The 15745-nt window shown below is 57.4% G+C and overlaps 1 protein-coding gene across 11 annotated transcripts in view; it reads left to right on the top strand.

The window, feature by feature from the left end:
* The window catches only part of NTNG2 (netrin G2), a 68790-nt gene extending 61120 nt beyond the window's left edge, over nt 1–7670 (top strand). For 2 of the 11 annotated variants that reach the window (XM_038548956.1, XM_038548953.1), the window contains 3 exons: nt 2087–2161; nt 3614–3715; nt 4457–5171. In XM_038548956.1, coding sequence (XP_038404884.1) covers nt 2087–2161; nt 3614–3715; nt 4457–4635 — 356 coding nt within the window. In that variant the 3' untranslated portion in view covers nt 4636–5171. Of the gene's footprint in view, nt 1–2086; nt 2162–3613; nt 5266–6738; nt 6874–7434 lie in introns of those variants that run through there. The other 9 variants (XM_038548951.1, XR_005364880.1, XR_005364879.1 and 6 more) reach the window with 9 other exon arrangements.
* Nucleotides 7671–15745: the final 8075 nt, after the last annotated feature.

Here is a 15745-nt window from a genome sequence, read left to right as displayed (position 1 = left end):
CTGATCCTTGGCCAGTGCTTGTTTGTGCTAAGCCTGTGATGGGCAGAAAGGAGCCAAACTCTGCTATAGCAGGTGCCATGTCTGCGTGCAAACAGTGGCCTGTCTGGGTGGGAGACCAAATGCTCTATCACCACACACACACACACACACACACACACACACACACACACACTGAGAAACCTTGAATCCATTTTCTGAGCTGCTTCTGATTTGGTGCAAGTGGTATAGGCAGCCTCACAGCTGGAAGCTAAGGAGAGAGTCCAGGGCCAGGGCAGCGAGTCAGGGCGAGGTGGGCTTGAATCGTGAGGGTCCCCAAGACCCAAGTGGCGAGAAAGGGCACTGCTCAAGCATTCAGTGGGTTGTAGTCAGCTTTGCATGCTAAGCCCAGTGCCAGGCAGCAGGGTGCTCAGGGGAGAAGGTGGCTCCAGCACCACAGCCAATGGCCCGAGCAGCCCATGTCTCCAGGGCCGTTGCTCCTCTTAGTAACTAAAGCCTGTGCCCTGGGCCCCACGTACCCGGACCCCTGCTAATAATGACAATCACTCCAGGTGTCAGAGCGTGGACCTCTCTTGGGCTCACAGCTCTCAGATAGGCAGTTCCTGGCCCCACAGGTGAGGATGCTAAGGCTTAGGAAGAAGCAGCTGGATTTCACAGTGTGTAAATTATACTTCAATAAAGCTGTTTAAAAAGAAAGAGGCAACTGCTGGAGGTAATAGGATTACAAAGGCGCCCAGACAGGTTTCGAACTCAGGGCTCACGGACTCCAGAGGCGAGGTGCCCCCTTGGCCACCCAGTGCTGCCACCCCGCAGCCTCAGAGGCCGTAGGCTGGTGCCTGTCTTTAAAACTCGGCTGGTATAGCTCCCCGATTCCAAAGGAACAGACGGGGCCTCCATCTGGCCTTGGCACACAACAGAGGCCGTTGCGAGACTGTTCCTCCTGCACACCTGAGCGTGCCCCAGAGAGCCCAGCCAGAGGTCTCTCTTGCCCCCAGATAGGTCCCAAGTCCCCCCTTTGCCTCCCAACAGGTGCTCCAAGCTCTTTGGCCAGAGTCCAGCTGGGCCTGTGAACCTCTGGCCCAGATGTTTCTCCCTCCAGCCAATGTCAAGCTGTCTGGAGGGCAGGGGCTGCCGGGCAGGAAAAGCTGCTCAAGACCACTAATCCTCCCCCACAGAGGGTGGTGGGAGAAAAGGCTCCAAAGCAAAAAGCCTTCGGGGCGGGTTTTATCGCGGCTCTAATTAAGCCCTTGCCAATTTGGGCCGTGTAGCCTGCTCTCCTCATTGAGCACCATATTAATGTCAATTTGATGTCCAAAGGCTCCCAGCTCCCAGCTGGAAAGTCTCCTGCATTTTTTAGCTGGTAGGTTTTCTTTTTCTCCCCACCAACCAGCATCGTGCGTAATCCCTTTAAGAAGCGGAAAGAATCTGATTTCTCCCCTGTCCCTCTGGGTTTGTCCTTTGAAATTCAGCGCAGAGCCATGCCTCGCCTTCGCCAGCCCAGCCTGCTTCCCCAGCTTTGTGTCCAGTGAGTCTAGGAGATAGGCACCCGGGGTTGACTCACACTGGGGTCCCGGGTGAGAACGGGTCCTGGCCGTGGGTTGGTGGAGGGGCTCTGGTCCCCACACTGGTGATGGACCAGAAGCCTTCGAGAACCCTTCTGGACATTTTGATGACTCATGTCCCCCTTTACAGTCACTAGCCAGGGACTTCAGCACAGAGAGGTCTGGGCCCAGACACGGGACCGGGTCCAACTCTACCCTCAGTAGGAATGGGGACAACACAGGGAGTTTGGAAGAGTCGGGTAAATCAGGTGTCCCACTGAAGGAAGGACTACCCAAAGCACGCAGATTCTCGGGCTCTCCCCACTCCCCTTATCTGGCTTCAAGTCCACGTGTGCCCTCCACAGGCTGTAGTTGTGTAGATGCTGCCTCTCCAGTAGATTTGGACCCACTCCCATTTGGCCAGTGTAGATAGAGCCGCTGCTTTCACTGCTGCTGCTGCTAAAGGCATGTGATGCCTCCGTGTGTCTCCAGGACCCCCCAGCCCCACCCAGTCACATAACTGGGTTTCTTCTCTTCTTTCCCCCAAGAGTGGATCGGGCCATCTACCGCTGCCCCCCTTGGGGAGAGCTACCCCTGGCCCCAGATGGCCTCCACTGCAGAAGGTATGGGGGGCAGGGCCTCCAGGGGCATTAGACAACCCCCCACCCCAGAAAGCTCCTTAGACCGCAGGCCCCTCCCTCTTTAGTGGAGGTAGCAGGTGCATGAGGTGGAACTGGGGTGGGAGGGGACCCTGTGGGAGCGGAGGGGGAGGGGCCTTGGAGCTCTACCTGCCCCCACCCCAACTCTCACCTTTCTAGAGATGCTCCCCCTCAAGGGCTTTGGAGCCAAGTGTAGAGTCTGCCCTGATAACAGGAATCCTGTCCTGCCAGTGTCAGCCACAGGACACTGGGGACAGGGATGGAGCTCAGAGTCAGTGCAGGAGCCAGGTGATAGACCCAGACCGAGGGGCTGGCTATGGGTAGATGAAAGAAGATAGCGCATTCCAGGTGGCAGGGACAGCTAGGGCAAAGGCTTGGTGGGGGGATGGCAGTGAGCAGGGCAGGGGGTGTCTTAGAAGGCACTGGATACCTAGCGCAGAGCCTCAGTCTCCCATAGCGGTGGGAGGAGACACGCGTGGGCCTGTTGGTAGCCGCAGATGGACGTGCGCAGGAAGCACACAGGGCCTTGCTCGACTCTCTGAGAAGGGAGCCTGTACCCATCCCAGCTCACCTGTTCCCTGGCCATTAGGTCCTAATGCCTGTGTGGACCACCCCGGCCCCACACCTCCCGCCCCTCTGGGAGCAGCGAGCAGGGCTCTGAGCGCCCTCTGCTGGCAGGCAGTTCTGGAGCTGGAACCGCACTCAGGGGCTGCAGTTCCCAGCGACCAGCAGGCGCTGAGTGGGGTACCCTCCCTGGTGATGGAGCTCCTGGAACCATCACTTCCCTGCCCTGGACCGACCAGGGCACCGCAGGCTCCCAGAGGGAAGCCGAACTGACTTTGCTGCCAGGACAGCGTCATGCTCACTCACCAAGATAGGGCCGAGGCCCCAGTGGGTTCCACGCGGAAGGCAGGCCAGGTCTGTGCTCATGGCTCACAACCCCTGCAAGCAGGGAATCCGTGGATAGTAAAGGACGCACTTTGGCTGGAGCAGAGAGGTTGCTTCAGAAAGGTAGCTGCCAAAAAGCCTTGTGAGCCAGGTCCACACTCTTAATGCTCACGGGAGTTAGGACAGGAGAGGGGAGAGCAAAGTGATATCTGCATTCAGTCAAAAAAAAAAATCAGCTTCAGCAAAGCATCTTGCACGTTGTCAGGGGATGCTGGAGGTAGAGAAGTAATGTGGGAGAATTAATACATGAGTGTGTACGTGGTTTCCGGAGGGACACCAAAGGCAGGGCTGCTTCCACATACTCCTAGATGTGCCATGTCCCCTCAAATCTGAGCAGGTGACAAGGCTGCCCCAGCGCATGCCCAGGGCACGGTGGAAGACTTTGTCGGGCCTTCCCTGGGCCCTGACAGCCTGCCCTGGGCAGCTGGACCATGGCGACGAAGGAGGCTTATTTCTCATCTCTCCAAGCTGTGGGCACCTCGGCCGCCGCCCCTGCCCCTGCCCCAGCCTCCAAACCTTTCCAGCTCAAGCCCAAATCTGCTCAAGTGGTGCCCATTGAAGAGTTCCAAGGTAAGAGGAAGGTCCCCGGGCCAGACCAGCCCTCCTCCACCACCTCTCCCCTCGCCTCCATTGGAAAACAATGATGCAGGACGAAGGACCCAGGCCTGGCTCAGAAAACCCTCCTGGAGTAGCTGGGTCAAGGTGAAACCAAGCCTCTCTTCCCTCCGTCCTCCCTCCCCAAGGGAGCTGGGAGCAGGTATGAGTCAGAAGCACAGTGGGCAGGCACAGGGCAGGCAGAGCGGCTACCAGAAATAGCCTGTCCTGGCTCCCCTGGGAGGTGTGGCCCAGGGGCTCGTCTCGGTTGAAGCAAGAGCTGGGACACAGGGGTCACTGACACTACTCCTTGAGACACCTGGATGCCTCACCGGCTTATTGTGCCTGGAGGGACAGGTGAGAAGGGGGCAGGTCCAGGAGGCCCAAGGTGTGGCATGCCCGCTGTCGCCTCCCGGGTATGGCTCTGAGGCTCGTTTCTCCAAGGTTTCCCCTGCCCTTGACCACCAAGGGACAGCCGCCTCCTTGGGCAGGGAGCAAAGCCCTGGGTCTTCACGATGCCTTGTCCGGGCAGTCATAGGACTCGCCCAGTCCCCAGAGCAGGGGGAGGGCTGGAGGAGACGGCAGGGTGGCACAGAGATCCCTGTCCTCATTTTGGAGCCGTGCACGGGCAGGAAGAGTCTGAAGCCAGGCCGAGACGACCAGGAGGCAAAACGAGATGCCCCGGGGCACGAACCCTAAGATGGCATTCATTCTCAGGGTTGTGCAAGAGGAGGCCCTCTGGTGCCAATCAGATTTGCAGAACAGCTCAGGCTAATAATAAAAGGTCTGGCAGGTGGGCGTTTTCCTTCCAACCATCTTCCAAAGCAGCATGTGGAGGAAGCTCCTGGCCCATTCCATCCTGCCTGGCTCGCGTGCATGCATCTGTCCCTCACTGAGTCCCGGGGTACGAGGCCATGAACCCAGGCACTGTCCTTCGAGCTCACGCTGGCCGCAGGACCCATCCTCCCTGCATGAATCACCTCCAGCCACCCCGGCATCTGTTGGGAATCCTTCTGGGAGCACCTCACCCTGGCGCCCCGCCAGGCAGGTGCTGGTCCCCTGGCCCTCCCTGGATTCCTGCCCCCAGGGCCAGGGGGGAACTGGTGGGTGGGGCCAACACTGGTCCTCGCTCTGGCCCAAAGCGGGACACGCCTGCCTCCTCCCAAATGGTACCGAAGTGCTGTTGGAGGCCCGTGACACCCTCCTGTGCCAGGTCCTGCCTCCCTGCATGTCGGGGGGCTGGTCTGTCCTCGCCCTGTGCCTCAGTTTCCCCTAATACACGGTGCAGGGGGTGGCAGGAAGGCACAGTCTCCCTTGGCTCACTGACCCGTGGTGTTTCTCACGCTCGGCCGGCCCAGACTGTGAGTGCTACGGCCACTCCAACCGCTGCAGCTACATCGACTTCCTAAACGTGGTGACCTGTGTCAGCTGCAAGCACAACACGCGAGGCCAGCACTGCCAGCACTGCCGTCTGGGCTACTACCGGAACGGCTCCGCCGAGCTGGACGACGAGAACGTGTGCATCGGTGAGCCCCCGGGCGGCGGCCGGGGAAGGGGCGCGGGGGGCGGGGACCGCGGGGGCGGAGCTAGCGGCGAAGGGCGGGGCGAGGGCGGGGTCCGGAGACCCTGGAGCCTGCCCCGGGGGAGCCCCGGGAGAATTTCATTTGGGGGAGGGGAGGCCCATTTCCGTTAGGCGTCTTCCAAGGACAGAGGCTTGCGGAATCGGCTTTGTTAGTAACCCACCCCTGCCGGTCATCCCCACAGGCACTGGAAATTCAGAACCACTAGTTAGAGTCAAAGACCGGTTCTGGAGCTTGCTGTGTGCCTCAGTTTCCCCGCTTGTAAAATGCGGAAGTGGATTAGACCAAAGGTTTTCAACTCCGTTTTGGGGCCGAAGCTTTTCTTCCAATGAAGTTCTTCTAATGCTTTATAAGCAGAGGCCCAGCTTATAAGACCCAATGGGTACTCGGTCTGCTCTCTTCAGACTCTGCTGCAGGACTGGCCGGCCTTGGGATAGAGAAACAATCCCTGGGGGGCCCGGGCAGGGGCAGGACAACCTGAAAGGCCAAACCCATGGCCTCGGCCGACACCCACCAGCCTGGAAGGGCTGCCCACCGCCCCTGCCTCTCTCTCCAGTGGAGGTCACTGCTCAGTCCTAGGTGCCCAGCCCCCTGGGCACCCCACTGCCTATCCTCCACCCACCACCAGGTCAGCTCTGACTTCACAGAGGAAGAGCTGCACGCAAGGCTGGAGCCCCTTGTCAGTCTGGATTATGGCACTGGCCTTCAGAGAATTCCATCAACTCTAAAGTTATCCAAAGAGAATTGTGCTGCCCGGGTCACACCGGCCAGCTGCAGGCACAGGGTGGGGCCTCTGGATCCCAGGAGAAGCGTTCCCCCCTCCCAATACCCTCCTCACCCGGGCCCAGCTCTGGGCTTCAAGGACTCCCCGAGTGGGGACATGTTTGCCCTCTCCCGCAGAGCAGATGCCCCAGGAAACCAACTGGGAAGGGGCTAGGGGGAGGCTGCAAGCCTCTGGGGCTGCTCCTCCATCCGTCCTGAAGAGGAGATGCAGGTGCGGCTACAGCCCCCCAAACCCCTAATCGGATGCCCTGCCTCTGATGAGGCTCCTCCCACCTGTGAAGAATCTTACAGCCCTTTGGAGCTGGGAAGGATCAGCGCTCCCTCCAGTTACACGGACGGAGACGCAGGCCCAGAGAGGTGTTGGGGCTGCCCCAGCGCCAGGGCCAGGGAGAGGGCATGGGAAATGGAAGCTAGAGAAACAAGTCAGTACAGTCTTCCCTCAAGATCTGGACACTCGGGCAGCCGTGGGCTCACGTGGACATGGTGTGGGGTGCACCACCGGGGGAAGTGCGGGGAGCCGGCTGGAGGGATGCGGCCCTGGGCCAGGAGGGATGCGGCCCTGGGCCAGGTGGGGGTCCGTGCCCCGAGGACGCCCACGGGTTGTCCTGACCACACGCCATGCACGTGTCCGTCCAGAGTGTAACTGCAACCAGATCGGCTCCGTGCACGACCGGTGCAACGAGACCGGCTTCTGCGAGTGCCGCGAGGGCGCAGCGGGCCCCAAGTGCGACGACTGCCTCCCCACGCACTATTGGCGGCAGGGCTGCTACCGTGAGTGCAAGCTGGGCGGGCGGGGCTCGTGTTGTGGGTGGGGCCAGGGGCGTGGTCCAGGATGGAAGGAGGGGCCTGCTGTTTGGGGGCGGAGAGTGGGTTGCGGGTGGGGCCAGGGGCGGGGTCCGGGGCGGCGGGCGGGGCCTGATGCGACAGGAGAATGGGGTGGGTGTCAGGGAGGTCGGGGGTTGGCTGAGATGGGAGGTGGAGGCAAAGGTGGAGCTGGCGGTTGGTGGGACTTGGCTGGCCCGGACGAGTTTGTGGGGAGGGAGGAAGGGAGGCTGTCCGAGAAGATGATGGGCCGGCGCCTGGGGAGGGGGATGGAAGGGCCCTCCAGGCACAGGGAGCAGCAGGGGCAAAGCTCTGGAGGAGAGGGAGCAGGTGCGTCCCAAGGCCGGCGGGCAGTGGCGGGAAAAAGAGCAGGGCCAGGCCTCGCCGGGGGCGTTTCGCACCAAGTGCGCCCGGAGCCTCCAACACCCGCTGGCCCGTCTCAGTCGCCGAAGCTCCAACGAGGTGGGTGGACGGGCCACCGCCCGCGTTAACTGCCCCTCCGCCCCGCAGCCAACGTGTGCGACGACGACCAGCTGCTCTGCCAGAACGGCGGCACCTGCCTGCAGAACCAGCGCTGCGCCTGCCCGCGCGGCTACACCGGCGTGCGCTGCGAGCAGCCCCGCTGCGACCCCGCCGCCGAGGACGGCGGCCTGGACTGCGACCGCGCGCCCGGGGCGGCCCCGCGCCCCGCCACCCTGCTCGGCTGCCTGCTGCTGCTGGGGCTGGCCGCCCGCCTGGGCTGCTGAGCCCGGCCCGGAGGACCCTGCGCCCGGGGAGCCGGGAGGGTGGTGCCCGGGGTGCGGAGGCAGGCGTCCGAGGCCGGGGCGGCGAGAAGGGTGCGGCCCGAGCCGCTCCCAGGTGCTACTCCGCAGAGTCCTCCCGCCTCCTCCCCCGCGGCCAGTGGCCCCGCCCCGCCCCGCCCCGCCCCGGCCCGCCCCGCCCCGGCACTGCCCTCCGCCGCCGCGGGGGGGCGCTGTGCGGCCCCGGCCCCAGCAGCCCGCGGCTTGGGTCTTAGTTTTTCTTTTGTATCACCCGCCGCCCCCACCCTTTTCTTCGCTGGCGGTGGGAAGGGGGTGGGGGGGGCGGGGAGAAACGCTGCTCACCTCCACGCCTCCAGGTCCCGCCTCCCAACACGCGCACACACACGCACACGCACACACACACACACACACTCTCACGCGCGCGACTGTTGCGGAGACCCCCTGCGCCCGTCCCTGGCTTACCGTCGGCCGGAGGACCTGGAGGTCCAGATGCCTACAACTCTTCTTTCTTTGTTTTCCTTTGCAACAACCCACCAGACTCCGTGAGGCCTGGTGACCAAGGAACTCACCGTCTGGGGGAGGGAGTTAGGAAGGAGGGTTGGGAGGGCTGCAAACTGTTTTGTAGAGAACTATTTTTGTTTGTATTGATCGTCCCGCGTCAGGAGGACATGAACCGCTGCAGGTGGTTGATGGTGTATAATCCGACGGAGTAAAGAGTCTGCTCACTGCTGCCTCCAGGGCCTGTTTTCTGTGTTCCTTTACACCCGGCAGGTTTGGAGCGTTAGGAAGCCCACAAAGTAGTCTTGGAGAACCCCTTCCCCTGTGAAGGCCACCACCTGCGCGGGCCTTCCTGTGCCTTAGACCGGGAGGGCCCCTCCCCGCAGGTGTGGTTAGCGGAGCCCCTTAACCCCAGCCGTGACCCACATTAGGAGCTTCCTCTCCGTCCTTTCCCTTTAAAAAAAAAAAAAAATCCAAAGTTTATTGGCGCTTTTCCTCAGCTGTCCTTGAATTTTAAAGCACATGGTGGATGTTGGCATCATTGCTGAGAAATCCAAGGGAAGGGAACTAACTGGTGGTTTATAAATCAGGATGGATGTGTCTCTGAGACCCGTGGGACCCCCAGCCTCAGGCCTGCTGTCTGCTGCTTCAGCCTCCCTCCAGCACTCCATGCTGGAATCTTCATGGAGTCTGCAGCTGGCCACCCTCTCCTTCCCCTTCCCCTCCCAAAGATCACCCACGGGGAGGCCAAGGGGACGCAGGGGCAGCCTGGGAGTTGTGAGAGGACACTCTGAAGAATGGGGTCCGTTAGCTGAGGCCCTGTGCCATGGGAGGGTTCCTCGGGTCTCTCCTGCCCTTGGGTGCTTGTACTTTCCCCTTGCTGACTCTCAAGAAGGTCCAGATTTGTCCCAGAAGCTTCTCAGCACCATGGGTCAGTGCTGGCTCCTAGCTGCTCCTAGCTGCTCCTGCAGCACCCACCTGCAGTCACCTCCTGGCACCTGCAGCCACTCTACCCAGGCTGAGAAGTTTAGACCTGCCCCCCACCAACCCTGCTCAAATCCCCAAAGCAAGGTGAGCAAATCAGTTCAACAAAACTTGGCCTTGAGGACATCCTATCAATCCTGATATGAAACAGGATTCCAGGCCCCTCAAGGCCAGAGGCCAACCCTGCTACCCCTCTTGGCATCCATCCCCCACACCAGGTTGCAGAGCTCAGCTCCCAGCCCCTAAAGGAAGTGCCTTCCCTCAGGCCCCCCTGGTTTCTTCACCTTCTTCCTTACAGCACCCCAGGGAAAACCAGACATTCCAGGGCTCCTGGTGTACAGGGGTGGGCATGTGACACAGTTCAGGCCAATGAAATGTAACCAGGAGTGATGAGTGGGGCTTCTGGAAAGGTCCTTAGAAGCCCTGCTCCTCTCTACCCCCCACCAAGGTTTATTTGGCCCAGTATGGGGACCCGCCCTGCTCTCTTGCCCCTCCCCTGGTGCTCAGCCAGCAGGAGGGAGGGGCCCTCTGGCAACCCCGGTGCTGTGAGGGCATCCTTCTCAGGATGGTGGAGCCGAGGAACTCAGCAGAGCCAAGCTCACCAGGCCTGCCTGCCAACCTCTGCACTTCTTCATGTGTGAGAAAAAATAAATCTTGATGTGATTAAAACACTGGAATTGGGCTTTTCTGTTTCACGCAGACTTACCAGTTCCTAAGCTATCGACTCTCCCCCCACCACCACCTACCCCCGCGCCCGCCACAATCCGCTGAGGCCAGAGACACTGACACCCTCTGTCTCTCGGCTGCAGCACCCCCAACACTGCCGCTGACGAGGACAACCCATTACAGCATTGGGCCAGGGTACCTGCTGGCTGCGATTTGCAAACAATGGCCCCTTCCTCCTCCTCCTCACAGGGTTAAACTACAAAGGCATCCCAGTAACATACCCCCAAACACACACACACACACAAACACACACACACACACACACACACACACAAACACACACACACACACACACAAACACACACACACGGTGGTTCCCATGTGAGAAGCAGAACTTGCGACAGGGGTTCAGGCGTGCATTTTCTGAGATGGTGAGAGAATTAGGATGTGAGGCAGGAGAAGGCCCAGCACCGATGTTTCTCCTCAGCCAGGTCCACTGAGGGGCTCTGGACCATGCACCACATCTGGGCAAGCGGCAGCTTCAAGTCATTGGTCTCATGCTGCTTTGGGGGGGCTGCAGTATCGCCCCCCCCACCCCGTACAGGAGGTGGGAGGCCGTAAGGCCAACACAGCAAGGTGGAGGGCGCTCCCATAAAGGGGCTCTGGGCTGGGCACCAACACCTCTCCTGCACTTGCACACACGCAAGCACACTCTTCCCTTTGTGTCGCCCTGGGTGTGTGCCTGGAAGAGTCCCGGGGATCTAGGAGGAAGGGGCCTCTGTGGGCAGCACTCAGCCAGCCCAGCACTGTGTCAGCCCCCCTGGGACTGCTCCCAGCAGAGGCAGGGAGGTGGAGAGCATCATAAATGAGAGCAGTGGCCCCAGTCCCTGACCTTGGCCGGAGGGTGGAGGAAGAGTTGCCAGCGACCATTTGGAAAACTCTGACATTTTCCAGGCAGCAGGGAGAAGGAGAAAACAAGGTTAGCCGGCCCGGAAGCCATAGCCCAGGCTCCCTTAAACAGCACATCCTGGCCCCGAGATCGGGTTTTGACACCTGCTTCTGAAAGGCCAAGGTATCCAAGGCTTGGATAGCAGCCGGCATCCTTGGGCACAGGGTACAGGAAATGCTCGTCTTCATCCTAGGACAGGTTTCTCAACCTCCATGCCTTTGACATTAGGGCTGGCTACCCAGGGGCTCGGCAGGAGGCTGTCAGCATCGGGGCCTTGGCCTCCAGCCACTAGATGCCAGTAGCACCTCCTCCTCTGTGCAAAAACTAAAAGTGCCTCCAGGCACCGGGGGTTGGGGGCAAAAATCGCCACCCCCCAGTTGAGAACCACTGCCCTAGGCAGAAGGGACTGTCATACCCATTTCACAGAAGGGAAGGGGAGGTCCAGCAAGGGAGGCAAGGGGAGAAGGAACTGGCCTGAAATCACACTTCTAAGCCCAGGGGGAGGAGCTGAGTCCAGAGCCCAGCATTTAACGCAGGGCCACAGGGGGCAGGGGGGCATCTGCCCTGGGTGGGAGGGGTCCCTCACTGCTCCCGCTCCTGCCTGTTTTGCCCTCCGTCCCTGGGCCCCACGCAGCCCCTACAGCGGGCTCCAGAGAAGGCAGAGCAAGGAGCCCTGGGGAGCTGGGCTTCATCCAAATAGCTCTGCTGTCAGGGGCAACGTCTCCCCACCCGCTCCTCTGTGGCAGCCTCACCTCACCCCTGCCCCCACCCGCCCCCTCTAAATAAGCAGGACTGCTGTGTTAGCATTTCCTGCCTCCCCTGCCATACGTCACAGTTATGAGGCACTTACGGGTGCCTGGGGAACAGCCTTCAGCATCGCCAGGCCAGCCTCGGTGGCAGGGCTCAGAGGGGGCTCACCCCATGCCTGCACCCCTGCCCTGGGCCCTGCACTTGTGGCTGGACCCGTCTCCCCCAGTCCCAGAGGGACCCCCGCACGTCCCAGTACATCTCGGACCAGAAGAGTTAAGGGCAAAGGCCCAGGGAAGGGAAGCTCTACTTACTTCTCTTTCATTTCTAAAACACAAATCATACTGTAGGGAAGTTAGAAAATATAAAAAAGCGAAATAATAATAATTCCAAAAATTAAAATCACCCACAATCCTCCATTCGGAGCTAATAACAGTTAATATTTTCTGATATACATTTCTAGTACTTTTCCATAAAGCAAACCCACACAGTTTTGGCCAGCATTTGTCAAGCCCAGTAGTAAGCACTGGGGTCAGGCTCGACATCCTTATTTTGAGAATCCCAGCAGTAAAGCTGGGCCATGGCTGTATCAGTAGAGCCACTTTACAGCTGACAACACCGAGCTTCAGGAAACGTCCTGGTTAGAGAGCTTAGGCACAGCACAAAACCCAACTCTGGGTGACTTAAGCAGAAAAGATTATTTGAAGGCACATGTCAGGGGAGCTAGATGTACAAAGCCAGGAGGGCAGTTTCCAGCCCACGGTGGCCAGAGGGACCCTCGCCCCAAGCCTGCCTCCTGCTGGGTCCTCACCAGGTGCACACAGCCTAGGGTCCAGGATTTCGCCCTCCACCAAGGGAGATGGCCTCTCTTCCCCAACCAGAGGAGGGGCACAAAGAAACAATGACTATCCAGCTACGGAGAGGGTGGGCAAGCCTCCCAGAGTCACACAGCCAGGAAGAAGCAAGGTCTGGGATCCAAATCCAGTCTCTCTGGCACAGAACCAAGCTTTTAACACGGAGCTGCACTCTGCCACCTTTTCTCTCTATTTTGTTTTATTTTTTAAGGCAATAATGGCCTCATCTTATACACACCCTTCTTTGTACCTTGCTTTATACAATTTAGCAATATGTTCTGAATATCGACGGGGGTCTTTTGCAATGAAAAAGAAGTGAAAGCACATCCTTTCATTCTTTGCTTCCACCTAGTACATTCTTCCTCACCCAGAACCCGTACTCTGGGGGCAAGAAGGCTCCAGCTACTTGTTATAAGAGCAACTCTCTGCCAGGCCCCATGGGCTCCTCCTACCTGACAGGACCTGGTCAGGCCCCCGGAGTCTCTGTGACTGTGTTCCTGGTGGCACAGAAGACAGTGCCGTCTTGCAAGAGTGGCCCAAGTCCAGAAGACCAGGTGGAAGTACCTGCAGCAGCAGGGCTCCCAATGACTTCTGGCCAGGCGACACTTCCTTGGCTGTCCAAGCAGGTGGCCCTGGGAACCCAGCCAGGAGAGGTGTGTCACTCAGCTCTCCTCCCGCCCTCAACATATAGTTGAGTACCTCTGGTGTCAGGCCCCAGGGCCCATGGAGGCAGGTGGACACCCTGGCCCCAGCCCCTGCCCCAGCCCCTGTCCCTGCCCTGACCCCAGCTCCTGCCCCTGCCTCTGCCCCTGCCCCAACCCGGGCACAGAGAGCACCCATCCTCATCACTGCCATGTCCAAGGCCAAGGCACCGGGCACATAGAGGAAGCTCCCACTCAGGGGCCCCAGTATCTGGTCCCTAAAACAGTAGAATGTGGGAGCCAATGGGGCAGGCAAGGGCAGGAAGGGATCTGGAGATAAAGATGGGGACACTCTCGCATCCTGATTTTACCGCAGGACCAAGAAAGTCTGGGATGAGCCTGGAACCCTTTGTATCACAAGGTAAGGGGGTCCTCAGAGGAGAGGCTGCATCCACGGGAATCACTGGGGTGTAACAAGGATAGTGACAGAGATGGAGTTTCACAGTTTTTTTTAAAGATTTTATTTATTTATTCATCAGAGAAACAGAGAGAGAGGCAGAGACACAGGCAGAGGGAGAAGCAGGTTCTCTGCAGGGAGCCCGATGTGAGACTTGATCCCCGGTCTCCAGGATCACGCCCCGAGCTGAAGACAGGTCAACTGCAGAGCCACCCGGGTGCCCCACAGTTTTGTTTTCAAAGAAAAGGAAATCCTGAGGCCACGGTGATATTCAGAAACAGGAGTGAAGGGGGCAAGCAGTGAGAACTCTTCTTCATAGAATCGTAGGATGATGACACATTGAGGAGTCGGCCAGTGGAAAATCACCATTTCGCAGCCACCAGTGCAACAGCCGATTTGGGCAGAGTCATCTGTGGACGCTAAGGGCAGCGGCTGGAAAGTTCGTGAGCAGCATTTCAACCCCCAAACTGTGGGTTAACTACAAACAATGGAGCTGTCGGCACCACCTTTCCCAAATGACCAAACTCAGCATCACCAACAATGAAGCAAATGAACACTTTGGTGCCTCCAGGTCTGATGCCGCAGAAGGGACACGCCACCACCTCCACTCTTGCCAGAAATAGTTAACCTGACTCTAATCACAAGGAAACAATCTGACAAATCCAGATTATGGGGCATTCTATAAGATTCCTGGCCTTTACTTTTCAAAAACGTCTATATTGGGGCGCCTGGGTGGCTCAGTTGGTGAAGCGTCTGCTTCTGGCTCAGGTTATGATCCTGGGGTCCCGGGATCGACTCCCACATTGGGCTCCCTGCTCAGCGGGGAGTCTGCTTCTCCCTCTCCCTCTGCCGCTCCCTACTGCTTGTTCTCTCTCTCTCTCAAATAAATTAATAAAAATCTTAAAATAAAAAAAGTGCAGATCATGGCAGACTGACACAAAATACAATTTTAAAAGGACTGGAATATTTTACACACAGGAGGTAGAAGAGACAGGGCAACTAAATGCAATATGTAATCCTTGATTGGACCCAGAATTAACATCTTAAAAAAAATACAGTAATGAAGGACGTTTTAGGATAATTGTTGAAATTTGAACACAAACTAGATAATTCTGTCAGTTTTCAATAACAGTATTACTATTATGTTTTATTCCTTGGAAATATGTTCTCTGGTATGTTCTCTGGTATTTAGGAGTGAGGGATCATGATATCACAATACACTTTGAAACTGTTCAGTGAGAACCAAAAGCATAAAGGGATGAATAGAGCAAGAAAGACAATGTAACATGGTGAGGTGTTAAGAACTGGTGAATCCAGGTACTTTAGGTCTTTATGAATTTAGGTCTCTTCACTGCACTATTTTAACTTTACATTAAAAAATTTCAAAACAAAAAGTTGGATGAAAACAGTAAGAGATTTAAAATAAACTCATTAATAATAGCGTTATTTGGCTGTATTTATGAGGAGCAGGGACTATACAATTGGATCCTTTCCTCTTGTCATACATAAAAATAAATTCAAGAGGTTAAAGGCAAAGTAATGCTTTGAAACCTTTAGAAGATGAATAAATTCAACCCCATTACAATAAAAATCTTCTCTACCATTAAAGCCCCCGGGAAAAAAATGCACAAGTCATGACTGAGACAAGATCTTGGAAATGCATGAAAGAGATAAAGGATTAATGTTAAAAATATATTAAGAATTTCTAAAAAAAAAAATCAGGGATGAAGACAGCTCAAGGCAACGATGAGTGAAGGATGAGAGCCAGCAAATCCTGGAGGAGGGAACCCAAATTGTCAACAAACCTAAGAGAAGATCAATCCAGTGGGAATCTGGGAAATACAAATTTTACCTGCATCAGATTGGCCAAGAAGCTTTTTGAAAGTCTGGTAACACCTTGTGTTCGTGAGGACGTGAGGCGATGAGATTTCACATGGGCTGCTGGTGGGGAAATAAATATATGATATATAAATATATGATAAATATATGATCTCGTATAATGTGCCTCTGCCTGGTGACTCCACTCCTAGGTATACATTCTAGAGAAAACCCCACATGAGGAACAAGAGTATCCATACAAGAGTGATCCCTGAAGTATAGAACAGTGAGTGATATACAGGAACAGTCCAGATGCCTCTCCCCAGGAGGCTAGATGCGGGGGCATCCTGTGCTGGGGTAGCATCCAGAAGTGGCAGGGGATGACTGGGAGAGGGTCCCGCAGCTGCAGCATTGCTGGCGTTTGGGACTGGATCGTTGTGCAGCGG

This window comes from Canis lupus, chromosome 9 (assembly GCF_011100685.1).
Source record: "Canis lupus familiaris isolate Mischka breed German Shepherd chromosome 9, alternate assembly UU_Cfam_GSD_1.0, whole genome shotgun sequence".
NCBI lineage: Eukaryota > Metazoa > Chordata > Mammalia > Carnivora > Canidae > Canis > Canis lupus.
The sequence above is the reverse complement of the archived record's forward strand: the minus strand, read 5'-3'. Positions and strand labels throughout refer to the sequence as shown.